Below are 14696 nucleotides of genomic sequence, written 5' to 3'. Positions count from 1 at the left end.
TCCTGTTTCCATCATCTTGCTCGTATATGTCAAAGGTGATTATGTACCTTAACTGTTGCTACTCTGTTTACTACTGGATGCAAATTATCAGCAAAGGAGGTGGAGTTGCCATATGCTTCTCTATTAGATCATTTACTAAGAAAAATGAAAGCTTTCCTTAACAATTAAAACTACTTACTCCTTCCATACATGCTTCACTTAGCTATCAGGATGAGGTAAAATTCCTACCATTCTCTTTGTTGTAATGTTTGTCCGATTGCCTCCTTAATCTGAGGTTTTTGAAACCCAAATATAAATGCATTTTTGCATCCTGTATAACTAGCAGCTTAGGGAAAAAGTACTATTATGACAAAGTTTTGCATTAAAACAGCTCTTGAAATGACCATTGCATTCATACTCAATAAGTCCTTATTTTGTGTTTTGGTTATGGAAAAAACTAATCACACTCAACACAAAAAACATATTTGCAGGTCTCAGCAAAGTTCTTTTTTATAGCTCTTGTGGACTGCAGCTGCAGGGTATCAGTCTGGACCCTTGATAAATGGTTTTGACATTTTGTACAGACACCCCTCAAGAAAAAGGATTTTTATTTATTCTCAAATGTTGAATTCTGCATTATTGATCAGGTGCCATTCATTAAAGGCTGCTACTTGCTAGAAAGAATTACACAGTCCCTAAGCTACACACAACATAATGAATTATTCTGTTGGTGTACATCAGCGTTAAAGCAATACTAAGGTTGCATGGTTAAGCGTGCAAAAGTCAGGAAATGGCAGTTAAAGTTGAAAACAATGGATTTGTTGAATTAAGATTGCAGAACTACGTCTGAGCATGTGCTAATAGCTACTATGAGCATAGACTACTAGCAAGTGGTAGATATTAATTCCAGGACAAGTGCTTATAGTTGCCCAGTCCATTCACAAACACTGCTGTTATTTATTAAGGCATTTAACAAGGCTGCAAGCAGTGGATGAAATCATTAGTGGTAAGCGTCACCAAGCAGATGGGTACTTTGCGGGCTGTTTCTTGGTTGAACAGTGCTACGGAGTTGAATTGATCAAGGTTGAGGGTCAGTAGTAATGCTATGCCATAAACCACAACCATGGGTGAAAGAAGTTAGTTGCTCACTGTGATGTGAGGCAAATTTCATTTGTCAAAGTACTGTTTCCATTTAGCTTTCCCCTGGGGGTTCTTTTTAGTTTTCTTTCTGTCTGTTTGTTTGTCTGCCTTTCTGGTTTGGTATCGTTTAGCTAGTTACACTTGGTACAAAAAGCACACTTACTGCACTCAATAAAATTGGGTTTGCTGGTTCTTTGCAATTGCTTCTGCCAGATGGCTATAGCCACATGCTACAGTCTGTGTCTGTGCCACGAGGAAAGACGTACAGTCCTGACATCTTGGTTCTGTGATCAGACAGAGCAGGATCAGTGCTACGTACACCATTCCATCCTCCTTGCCCACATACTTTTGTTTCTTCCCACGGGAACACAGGATGCAATGGAGATGAGCTGCACCGTTCCTGTAGTCAGATGCATGCCCAAGAACCCATGCTGTAGAATACAACAAGAGACCATTTGCAGTGGCAACTTAGACTTAGATAATATGTCTTTGGATTTCTCCAAGTAAGTTAGCTGATCCTCCAGCATTAGGAACAAATTTTCTCAGACATGAGAAATTTCGTTGGCTTTCCTTGCCTTCAGGGGTAAGAGTCAGGTTGTAATGCCTTCTAGTGGCTACGGCAAATTTCGGCTCCATGATCTCTACTGTCAGAAAGCAATTGGATGTTAGAACTAGTTAAGAAAGGCATAAAGATCAAAGTAAAAAGACTCTGTATGCTGCTTTATTATTAAGAAATCTATTGACTATTTGCACCATCAGTGTTGTGCACCATGTCAAAAAGGGCAGAATGGCTCTGGAAGAGATCAGAGAAGAGCAGCAGGAACAGTAAGAGATATGGAGGACTTCATGAGAATCAAATAAGGCTTTGCTTACATCATGGACAGCTGGGGAGAAGCATGAGGAGCGCTGTGCAACTCATAGGGACCCAGAGAGCTTGACAGCTGTCTCTTCAGATTTAAAGAACTGGGCAGCATCAAATAAAGTAAGCAGGTAGCAGACTCTTTAAAAAATAAAAAATAAATAAAAAAAAGAAGGGAGATGATATTTATCAGAAATGTATATAAGGCATGGGAATCCTTGCCAGAAGATGCTGTAGGTGCTAAAAGCTTACAGAGGCTAGTAAGATTTGGTTCAGACTATGAGCTGGATCATCAGGGCCTGTGGCTCTCCCCTGACAGTATGAGGTCCCTCTAGTTTGTGTCTTGGTAGGATGCAGGGTGAAGGAAATGCACCACGTTGGCACAGTGAGCCAGGCAGGTATTGTCGAGCTACAGCCAGGAGGGGACCAGTGGGATGTCAGCGTAGCCCACCACCGTGGGAGGCTCACAGGGTAGGTCCATTTTGGAGATGGGGTATTACAGATTTATTTGGACCTTTAGATTCAGCTTGTAAAGCCTTTTGTTTTCTTGTCCTAAGCTCAGTAAATAATCCTGTTCATTTCAGAGGCATGCAGAATCAAGCCCACCATAAAAATTCATTCCACAGATTTCTTTTAAGTCTCAACAAATGTATTTTTAATTATAGATAATATATAGCATTACAAATGGATCTCATTAATTCTAAGTGGCTGGCTGCTAAGGCTCTGTAGCTATTGTGCTTCCCTGTACCACTGCCAAAGCAGAAGCATGCAGGTAGTGTTAAATGTGATATAACATGAAAGAAAAGGTAGATTTAATATCATATTTATGCCCTTGGGAATATTACAGTTACAGCATAGGAAGAAGAAGAACTAGAGTTCAGGTAGTCTGTTTAGGTAAAACAAGCATTTCCTAGGATCTTGGATGGTTCTTATTCTGAATCTTATTCTGATTTATTCTTATGCTTTATTTCTTCAGTTGGAAAATGAGCATAACTGTAAATAGGTCGTAATCCTGTCAGAAGCTTTTGCAAAGCCCTGCAGGATCTTTGGATGGAAGGTTTACTAACCATATAAATAATTTCATTGCTTAGATACAGAACCTTGGTTTTATCATTTCCTCCTTTTTTGAGTTTCCTTTTGTTCATGGTTGTTCCTGAGATGGGTCAAATTCAGATCTCATATGCTTCCAGGTAAATAAGAAATTGTTGTTGATAACACTGACATTATACTATATCAAATTTCTTGCTAAAGCATCTAACTCTAATCCTTGAAGTCTCTGCTGGATGTTTCATGCCACATACAGCACTGGAGGGTGGTTATGCTCCCCTTCTAGAGACTCTGTTTCTTCTCTGAATATTCATATGCATATTAGATATCTCATGTAATATTATGATTGTATCTCCTTCCATTTATGTGGACTGGCTTTAGCAATGCCAGCCCCTTACTTTCAATGGGCTTCTTTTTTTTTTTTTTTTTCCCCATGAATTCCCAGATCTTTTTCCTAGTAAGTACCATGAACTGTCCCTTTTATTTACTGGCTGTCATTACCAACTGCCACTCCAAAGCTCTACACATCTTTTTCCACAGTTACATACATTAAATTGTAATGTTTCACCTCTTCCAGCTTGGTTTAAATAATGTAAATCCTTCTTATTTGATTGCATTGCTACTCGTTATTTATGGTTCTATGCCATACAGTGTTATGTGCAGACTGGGGAATCTTCTTTTGTATGCAGTCATGGAGATCATCTTTATAAATAATGAAAAAGCTTACAATTGTGATTATACATCTTCTGTGCTATACCTGTATATACTTTGTCTCTCTAGCACTGAAAAGACATCTCAAAGGCACGTGTAAGAGAAACTTTGTCTTTTATCTTCATTCTTTCCACCGAGATTCTTGTTTTGTGAGACAAAAAACAGAGAGCCTTGTTCATCTGGGAGTTCCTGCTCTCTTGAGAATGTATAATGTGAAGTCCTCGATGCTGCCCTGTCTCTAATTAGGTGTGAGATGACCTGCCTGCTTACACTTACCAAGCCACATCATGTGCACCATTCCCATGGCTTCACAAAAAAGGAAGCTGAAACTTGTAGAAGTACTACAGCAAACATAATTACCAATGAGCATGTCTGAGATACTGCTACCGTTGTTATTGCTACTGCTTTCTACCCACACCAGTCCTTTCAGCAGCCACGTCAGTACAGCTCTGGTGTGCTGGAAGGGCAGGTTTCTAAGAGGGAAGCAAAAATCCCTTTAGTCTTTCTGCACTGCAGTGGGATATGAGCATAGCCTATGAGAAGGAGCCAGCTAATGTGGTGCTGCCTGCTCTCTCATGCCCTGGAGGCTGATCATAACCCCGTGTAGGCCGCCTTGTCATTGATCACAAGAGGGAGGAAAGGAGTTGCTTTAGGGAGACTTGCCTTACTGGTGTCAGGGATGTGATTGCTGGGCTTTGTTGATTTCTCTGTATGATCTGCAGATGCCAAGCTGTGTTGGAATGTGAACAGGGCAACATTTGGCATATCACTTGCTTGGGAAGCCAGTGCTGTACCACCTGAGTTTCTTGTATTAAACTTAAAACAAGGGATAGTTTGGCCAAGCTGTGCAGTGTTCTGTGGCTGGGATTATAATGTCAATTAAACAGGACCTGGAAACATTCCCTGGGCACCAGCACTCAATCATCTATACTCCTACATTGATAACAAGGTCCCTGGCATGATATTGGGCCGGTAGACCACTCTCACAGACAATTCCAGGCATGGTTAAAAAATCACCACAGGCAAAGAACCACCTTAGTACACCATTGGCATGGCCACACCATATCAGATGATGAAAGTTACAGGAAAAGATGCTGGCCATTTTGTGCCAGAAGACAGGTTTTGCCATGTTTCATTTGCTAGACAAATACTCCCTATCTGAAGACCCTTGTGAAGTGGTTGTATTAAGATGAAAAAAGGAAGGGGGAAAGGGCTGGGAAGCTGTATTCTAAAAGGTCACTGAAGTGAAGCAAAATATTGGTTTGATTTTGAAAGGTAAAGAGATCTGATGTCAAAGAAACGAAGAACACTTGAAATTCATGCCAGCCATCTGTACTTGCTTCTCAGCTCAGAAAAATAAACTCTTATCAAAGTGAGAGGGTCAGTGCAAATTTTTGTCAGTAGCAGTATGCTAGAGGCTTAAGTAAGGCATCTGCGCACTTTACCAGTGGGCACATGCTTATGTATCTGCAGATCCACTGCAGGGAAGATGATTTGCCAGCTGATCCTGTCTTGTTCATGCTGGGACTGCTGAAGGCTTTTCTATGTTTTTCAGTTCTTATGAAAGTATCTGTAACAGTGCCACTTACAGATATTCTCCAAAAAAAGGTGAAATTTCATCCCCACACATGAGCTCAGTTAGGCTGTTGGCTCCATCATAGCTGCAGATACGGTTCTGTGGATGCATGTGGAGAGTGTCAGAAGCTGGGAAAAATCCTCCTCCTGCTTAAGGCAATACACAGATTGCCCCAGCTGTGCAGGTCTGAAATGCAGACTTCCCTCAAAGAGATCAGAAACAAGCAAAAGGAAAACAAGGAACACAGAATGTCTTTGGCATGAGGGGAAATTTAGGGAAAGGTTGTTTCCATGACAGGGTGATCCTTATTTTTTTATTTTTTATTTTTTTTTTAAGAAGAGAACAAATTTGCAGTGCTCTGTGTTATCTAGCAAATGCTGAAGTAGCAGTGTGAGAGCTGAGTGACTGGGATGTACATGCTGTTTTCAGATGGTTTAGGTGCTCAGTGCTGTCTTTCAGCCGTACCAAATTACAGGGAAAAAACTCAAAGCTACTGCTGACACAAACAAGACAGAGGTCACCGAGCCATGCCCTGTGACCTGAGCATATTTCACACCAGATTTTACTGAGTTTATTAATAAAGTTACATCAGGTAATCAACAAAAAGATACAATCCTGATAAGGGTAAGTTCTTAAGATAAGAATAGTATCATTGGTGTTGGGTTACAACGCATGTAAACTACTCCCCTTTATTGCTGGAAGTGCAAATTAGTTCTGCTGCTGTGCAGGGTGGGCTTGATGAGCTAGTAAAGGAAATGTTTCCTTACTAGTTTTAGCAATGGCACGAGAAAGAAACAGAGTGTTGTTTTTTTTTTTTTTTTCTTTACCAAAAAAAAAAAAAAAAAAAAAAAGAAGAAGAAGACCTGTGAACCCAATGATTTTTTTCAACTGTTTTCATTACTTTTCCAGAGCGGTATTTTGTTGCTTGCAGTAATAGGGACAGTCCTTTCCACACTGAATGTGAGTGATCAGGCCTGATTGTTTTCTAATTTCTGCTTAAGTGAAGCACTGACGCCTACAAGAGTTACCTTTGTGAGAACAGAAAGGGAGGAAGGAGAATGAGGCCCATGTACACATGCTTTCCTGACCAATACACATCAGCACAATTTACCCTAGTTTTTTTGCCAAATGTGACCAGCAGACTTCCATTAAAACACTGTCCACTCGTACAAATCTTTATTTGTCTCATTCTTGCTCCGTCTGTTTATCTTAACTTTCCAAATTTCGTTTTAGCGCAATCATTTAATTGTCTCATGATCTGTAAGAAAGACCCTTGAAAATACTTAAGAGACTGTTTCTCTATTCTCTGGGCACTGTGGAAAGGCTTCTAGCTTTACATCCATCATGCAAAAGCACGTATGTGCTTAAGCACTTGGGATGCCATAGATTTTCCTGTGCTGTAGTGTTTTGTGGCTGACTACAACAAAAATGCATGCCTGCCACCATTATTTACAACTGTAACAGTGAGAAATTACAAAACCCACTCTTCATTAACCTCCAATAAGGCTGTTCCTGCAGCCAGTGATTGCCATTACATTGATGGAGTGCTAATACAGCTCAATAGCCCCGGTTGGCCTGTCTCGCCCATGACTGCATCACAGCTCCTGCCTCCCACCACTACCCAGCACACGTCCAGCAGAAGCTGCTCAAATGATTGATGAGAAAGGCAGCTCATAAAGGCAAGCACAGTGCCCAAAGCAACAGCTGTCTAGCCCTATCCCTGCAGTAATTAGATAAATGAACCCCAAATGAAATCTTACAGGCAAGAGTAGAAGGAAGTGATAATATCCCCATTGCCTCATTCCAGCCTCTGCTTGTAGTTATTCTTCTTTGGTACGGATTTGCCACAGTTTACCTCTCCTCTCTTCCATGCTCACTGCACTGCTGGTGCTCCAGACAGACCCCTGCAGGCACAGGAGACATGGGAGTGTCAGTGGCTGGGGCTACACTCGGTTTTCTCTTTTTTTTCCAATGGCACCAGTTGTTCGAATCTGCAGAGCTTGCTGAACCTTTGTCCTTCTCCGCAGAGAAAGAACACAACAAAAGGTCCATGGCAGGTCACAAATCGAGTTTACCAGGAAAAAAATCCTGCAATTAGCAAATGCCATCTTCAAGAAATAGTTGATGTGTTTGTAGGGATGCACTAGATAAAAAAAGAGAGAACAAAGGAATATAGTTCAGGCAGCTGAAATTGCAATGGAAGCAATTAAAAGGTCTGTGTTTATTTTTATGGTACAAAAGCATTGTGATATTACATCAATGTTCCCTTGATGCTACTGAGTAGTACCCATGAATGAACAGTGACTATTTAATGCCCATAATTACTGGATAGAGAGAAAATTAGGAAAAAATGCATATATGTAGTTATACATAGATTCAGAAAACATCTATGCATTTTTGTTAAATAGTTTATATAATTTAAATACACACAGAAATTTAAAATGAATATGTATACAAAAATATAAAGAAATCCTGTTGAGGAAATCTAAGCATTGCATTTTTGCTTTTATTTGTGCCATTGCATATCAGGTGTAATACTGTGGAAGTAAATGACTGTAAAAGTCATTCAAGAACAGAACTGTTCTTTCCAGGTAGGAACTGATGTAAATGGGAGCCCAGTTGGATTTAATAGTTGTCAGATCAGATCCTGTGAGCTCACAGGAGAAAATACATTAACAAATGTTTCCGGCCTGAGCAGAATTAAGAAGTGAATTTATGTCCTAGAAGAGGCACAGTAATGATGCAGAACAAGTGACCTTTTCTTTTATTCTCTCTCTCCACTCTTAAACTGGGGTAATTCTTGCTGAGTTCAGCCAGATTTGCAGGATTGTAAACTTAGATCAAAATTAGACCCGGGTTGTTTGTTTTACCAGCAACCCATGTCTCAAGAGAGGGCTTTCATCTCTCCCTGTAGAAACAGTCAGAGGTGCGTCTAAGGCTGGGCGCTGCCAAGACCCGATCACTGGGATTCAAATTAGAATTTCTGGCAGACAGAGTGGTCCCATTAATCACAAGTGGTATCTCTTAAACCCTTCAATTACAAGAGATTAGTGGAGAATTGTAGCATTGGACTAAAGCAGTAATGACATATAGTAAGTGAAGCAGAAAACCTGCTTTCTTCTTAAGAAGTTCAATTTACAGTTTATTTAAATATAAATTGCAAGCATATAGTAATAGAGTTCTTAAACTTCACTGTTCAGTTAGTTTCAAATTAACCATACTGTACTTCTGCCTTCCCCAGAGCGTCACTGTGATCTTCAACCTGTCTTTTCCTTAAATTGAACCGAAGTCTTTTAAGTCCATTAAGTTCCTGTGCTATCCCCATAGCTGGCTGAATTACATTCTCCTCTTCTCGCACTGCCTCCCCCATGGCGAGGATTGCAGGGGTCAGCACAGACTCCAAACATCTCCCTGCTATCCCCCAGTCATAAATCGCCTGAAAGACTGTGAAATGGCCGTCTTCTCCCATCGTTTCTATGGCTGTAGCTTAGTTGATTTACTGTCATCCTAACTGCTATTGGGAAATACTTTGCATGAATCCTTGGGTTTAAGTTACATGCATAATAATACTCAATAATAGAGTGCCTACCTAACGGCAACTGCCAGTCCTTTGAGGCCCAGGTGCACAGACCTCTTCATATCAGCTGCAAACAACCTGTCTTCAGAATGAGAAGTGGCCCAGTTATCAGGATACCCACATATAGCCAATGCAGTATTCCTCTACCCTAACACACAGCAAAAATTAGATCTGAAAATAAAACTCCCCAATGCACAGGAAATACAGAGGTTCATGGCGATAGTGTATTTTTCTTGTGAATTGTCTGTATTTGCTAGAGCTGAGGAGCTGAATGGTCAGAAAGTTTATGTCATTAGACATCTCCTGGGACTTCTGAGATGAGTTCCTTTTTATAGTGGTTCATTCGGTTTATCTGGTGCTACTAAATTTTTAAGATTTCAGTTAAATTGATCTTTTACTCCAGGGAAAGACAAACCTGATGCTTGAGCTTCTATCACTATAGCTGTTGGAAGTTAGGAGGATTTGCAGTATTACTTCAGTAAGAAGTGACAGGTATTAGTCTGATTTTGTGTGAAGAGGTTTAAATCAGGGCCCAAAGCTGGTGATGTTATACTGGTACAAAACTGGTAGCTGAACTTGAAATGAAGCATCCATACAGTTTGAGGCCAGAGTGTATTCATACCTGTATATGAGGGGTTGATAGATTTCACCTGCTTTCCTTTCTAAAAAACAAAACAAACAAACAACAACAACAACAACAACAACAACAACAAAAAAAAAAAAAAAAAAAAAAAAAAACAACAGCAAAAAACTTACCCTTGGGGTATTCAGTTAGCTCTCCTTTGCACACAATGATCAGGGATCTGGAGGGCAAGGATTCACAGCAGCGAAAGATGTACATAAACTTATAGGGAAGTAGATATGTAAAGTAGGGTGAGTATTTTATTTGATTTAGTTGAAGAATAGCAGTTAATTGGGTTTCTAGCAGATCAGTCTAATACTCTTATAAAGTGACATCTGTTCAAAATAGGATACAATACAGAAACACAACTCATGTAAAATTGAAAATAGGAAAAGAGGCGAAGACTGACGTTGCTGACTTCATGGGTGCCTGCAGCTCCCTCACGAGGGGAGCGGAGGGGCAGGCGCTGAGCTCTGCTCTCTGGGGACAGCGACAGGACCCGAGGGAATGGCATGGAGCTGGGACAGGGGAGGGTCAGGCTGGGGGTTAGGGAAAGGTTCTGCACCCAGAGGGTGGTCGGGCACCAGGACAGGCTTCCCCAAGGGAAGCAGTCACGGCACTGATATGCAGGAGTTCAAGAAGCATTTGGACAACGCTCTCAGACACATGGTTTGAGTTTTGGGTGGTCCTGTATGGAGCCAGGACTTGGACTTGATGATCCTTGTGGGTCCCTTCCAACTCAGGATATTCTATGATTATATATTTTGTTTTCTTTCTCCTCCAGGACTCAGTGTTGCCCTCCCTCCACTCTGTGGTTACTTGACAAGTGCCTCTCTTCTGAGCTGCCAGGACACCTAGGGCTGAAATAAACCAGGGCCAGTTCATTACAGCTGACTGGGAGTGTTGATGGTCTTTGTCCTCAGTAGAAATTAGCTCTGCTAATTAGATTAATGCCTTGGGCAAAATGTTGGAAGTGGCTTTTTTCAGTTAGGTGTTAGGTTTCATAACTGCTGAGCTGAGTGGTTGAAAAGAGAACCCATGCACACCCAAGCTGTATTCTTCCTCTTTCCCCTCAACTAATCATGTAAAACTGAAATCAGACTCTTGACCGTTTCACCATCTAATGACAACTTGTTTTCCTGGTTTAAAATTCGATTCAAATTACCAATTTTGACTCACAAGCATATAGAGACAACATCACAAAAATACTAGATTGATTTCTAGATTGATTTCTGGTCTCATTCTATTGTCTTCAGAGGAGTTGTGTAAAAAAATAAATTTTCCCAGATTTGATCTCTCAAACCAGATGATTTATTTACATGTGGGATGAGTTTGGGCAAGCATGAAATGAGGTTTACACACGAAGAGCACTAGTCTCACTGAGGCTGACAGGAGCCACAGCCTGACCTGACGTTTAGAGCTACAACCCTTCCCAGTGTGTTTCTGCCATCCCAACAGTGGCTGAGTGCCCACCCTGTACTGAGGTGCCTCTTCATGGTGACTTGCATGCCAACCATGTGTGGGTTTTAATACAACTGAGATATAGTTATGTCCTGGTTTCAGTTAGAACAGAGTTATTTTTCCTCCTAGTAGCTGGTAGGGTGCTATGTTTTGGATTAGGATGAGAAGAGTGCTGATAACACGCTGATGTTTTACTTGCTGCAGAGCAGTGCTTACACTAAGCCAAGGACTTTTCAGCTTCTCGCTCTGTCCTGCCAGCGGGCAGGCTGGGGGTGCAGCAAAAGCTGGGAGGGGAAAAACCCAGGACAGCTGACCCAAACTGGCCAAAGGGGTATTCCATACCATCTGGCGTCATGCTGAACAATATATAGGGGTGGCTAGCCGGGGTGGGGGGCCAGCTGCTCGGGGTTGGGCTGGGCATCGGTCAGCGGGTGGTGAGCAATTGCATTGTGCATCAATTGTTTGTACATATTATTATTATTTTCTATCTTAATAAACTGTCTTTATCTCAACCCACAGGCTTCACTTTCCTGTTTCTCTCCCCCATCCCAGAAAGGGAGGGGGGAGGGTGAGTGAACGGCTGTGTGGTGTTTAGCTGCCAGCCAGGTTAAACCACAACAAGTTAGAATGAAACAATTAGATAAAAGTTCTGGTTGGCAAGGAAGTCAGTCTGCCCTAGGATAAACTAAATGAACGTGTGGCTAGAAGGCAAAAGCTGGCAGAGAGGTGAGGTTTGCCCTGTAAAGTTCAGGAACTGATTTGTCTGCAGGTAGTGAATTTATGGGGAGAACCAAAACAAGACCGATTATCATCTGTATTATTTACATCTAAATTGCTTACCAGGTGGCCTAATGATGCAGTACAATCTCATTAAATCCATGAAGATGTATTTTTGTCTAGAAATAACGTCTTATGTAGCCATTTAATGAGTTGTGAACTAACATGTTTTAACAAATCTTTTATCACTTATTACATTTCACTCCCTTGACGATGATTTCAAAATCTGACCATTAAAACAGGGCGCTTTTCACAACTCTTTGATGATGACACTTAGATGTGGGCAGTTCATCTTTTTGCATTTGGATAGAATCAGAAAGGTGTAAATTACAGATCTAGCTTTTATGTGCTTGTCTCATTGATCACACTACTGTGTAGAAACCGCAGCAGTTCTGATAGTTCAGCAGCCCAGATTACATTTCAGCTTTCTTAATTGGGCCACTAGGGTACAGTTACTTTTCAATTTATACCGAGAGTAAGACAAGGTGATGTAATACTTCATCGTTGTACTTGAGTAACATGGGCACTAAAACACCAAGAGGTACTTCGTAATTCTAAATACATGAGGTGCTTGTTGAAGTAGACAGAGACAAGACCTGGCTTTATGCAATGTGCATTTTAGACCAAGTTCTATCTATATTCATTCCTGTGTCTTCACTGACTTCCACGGAGCTACAGCAAAGCGAATTGAGTGGCTTCGTTTGAGTGTTTTTAGAAAGTTCATTCAACATACAAGAGTCTAGTGCATACAACAGTCTCATCAAATGTGGTTGTCTTTTTGTGTTTGCTGACAGGTCAAAGTCATGGTGCGCATTTCTTCCACGCTTGCCAGAGACACATCTGAGTCCAGCTCTTTCTTAAAAGTCGATCCCCGTAAGAAGCAAATCACACTCTATGACCCAGCGACCTGTGGAGGTCAGAATGCTTTTCAGAAAAGGGGCAACCAGGTTCCACCCAAGATGTTTGCTTTTGATGCAGTTTTCCCCCAGGATGCATCACAGGTAGGCAAAGTCTGATCAGAACGGTTATCTAAACAATAGAATGCACCAGAGCCAAACTGATTTCAGCTGCAACAGCAGTACTTTCAGTAGAGTTAGACCAGAGTCGAATTTGATCCATCAGTGTCATCAATAGTGAAATCAATTTATTAAATCATATCTAAATTATTGTGTGCTTTCTTTATTCTTTACTGTAAACAATTAGTCCTAAAATTATACATGCAATAAATGTGCTAAACGGTGCCTAGAATGCAAATCCTCAACTTCAGCAAATTATTGTATATTTTGAATTGCTTATTTGGTGTATACAGCAATCTGATCAGAATGCCAGTTCTCTAACACAATTCTCTATACATTAAGAAGTCAAGGATTACTTGTACACTGTTTTATTGTACAATTTACAGTAGGAGGTTGGAGATTTTCTCCAATCATAAGTATATAATCAGATTTCTTATTTTTATTAGACTTTGTTTGATGAACTGTTATACAAATGCCATGAGGAAGACAGTAAAAGAGTAAAGTAGACCAGAGAGTCTGAACTTTAACTCTAAGAATGCCCTGGGTAAATTTGTGTGTTGTGCTTCTTAACATACTACTACTGTCTTCAGGATGGAGTCTACTGCTGCTAAAAGCTAGGAAGACTCATAATAAAATAGAGAAAAAATAAGAAATGTCACCTAGGTAATACCAAACATGCTGTTTTTACCACTTATATTCCTTACCCACCTGCTAGTGGTAAGTAATTCGGTCCATAATTGGGGAAATAATAGAACCTGTTAAAATTTTTCAGTTTTTCCTTTCCAACAACAACAAAAAAATATTTTTAAGACTCCTTAACAGACTGATCTATCTAACCAACCACATCCCCTTTACAGTATGTGTATTTTGTTTAACCCCACCATGGATGTTGATGCTCAGCAAATGAAACTTCCTTGAGAGAGCAAAAGTATTGTTTCATATGCTTACACAAATAATGCCATTACCATCAATAGTATAGGTCGCACAAATAAAACAAGCAAGATTAGACTTTTTGATAATTTAGCATGCTATCTGGAGCACTGATGACATTATGACCATTTATACTGAAACTACACTGTTGATTTTCCCATTATTGTTGATAAGTTTCTTTAATTTCTTTCTCTCTCTCTTTTTTTTTTTTTTTCTTTAATACCTGTTACAGGCTGAAGTGTGTGCTGGGACTGTGGCTGAAGTGATCCAGTCAGTGGTCAATGGTGCAGATGGCTGTGTGTTCTGCTTTGGCCATGCAAAACTTGGTTGGTATTGCTAAATTTCCCTATTTGAACAGCAAAATTAATATTTGTAACCCAAGGTTGTTAATGCTTTAGATTAGGGAAAATGAACCACCATTTATCTGTGCATAGCAATTGTATTTGAAAGTAGTACCCTGCGTGCGTGGCCTTATACTACACCTTCACCTTTCATTTACACATCTCTCATCTCTGCGTACTGTCTAAATGATGGACAACCTACTCTTTAAAGCAGAGGTTGTCTTTGAGTTCTTGCTTTATTCAGTCCCCTAAGCACTACAGCAATTGTTAGAGCTCTCCTCAGTTGTTAATGAATGATCCAGTAGGGATCTATAGTTTTACAAATGTGCCTAGTATTGGAGACCCTTTGCCAAAACACCACTTCGATCAAGCTGGGTAAAGGCTGAGAGTATCCACTCCAGTACTTGATGTTTGTGGTGCCACTGTTCAAGTGCGGTGACTGAGCACTCAAATCATATGCTTTATATTCTATTCCCAGATTAGACAATTCATTAGTTACTGTTCCCTGTTCTTTCTCCAAGAAATCCTATTCTAATGGTTAACTGAATATTACCAATGGATCAAAACGCAGTCTTTGCATCAACAGCATTTCAGGTGTTCATGGAAAGACAATTGTCCTGGTTTCAGTTAGGACAGTTATTTTTCCTCCTAGTAGCTGGT

At 40.4% G+C, this 14696-nt stretch overlaps 1 protein-coding gene across 4 annotated transcripts in view; it reads left to right on the top strand.

Annotated features, from left to right (window-relative positions):
- KIF26B (kinesin family member 26B) overlaps positions 1–14696 on the top strand; it is a 295042-nt gene that overhangs the window by 215922 nt on the left and 64424 nt on the right. For all 4 annotated transcript variants that reach the window (XM_035322070.1, XM_035322073.1, XM_035322071.1 and 1 more), the window contains 2 exons: positions 12544–12750; positions 13928–14021. In XM_035322070.1, the coding sequence (XP_035177961.1) occupies positions 12544–12750; positions 13928–14021 (301 nt within the window). The remainder of the gene's footprint in view (positions 1–12543; positions 12751–13927; positions 14022–14696) is intronic.

Source organism: Oxyura jamaicensis, chromosome 3 (assembly GCF_011077185.1).
Source record: "Oxyura jamaicensis isolate SHBP4307 breed ruddy duck chromosome 3, BPBGC_Ojam_1.0, whole genome shotgun sequence".
In the NCBI taxonomy this organism is placed as follows: Eukaryota; Metazoa; Chordata; class Aves; order Anseriformes; family Anatidae; genus Oxyura; species Oxyura jamaicensis.
Note: the sequence above shows the minus strand (reverse complement) of the source record. Positions and strands in the feature narration are given on the sequence as shown.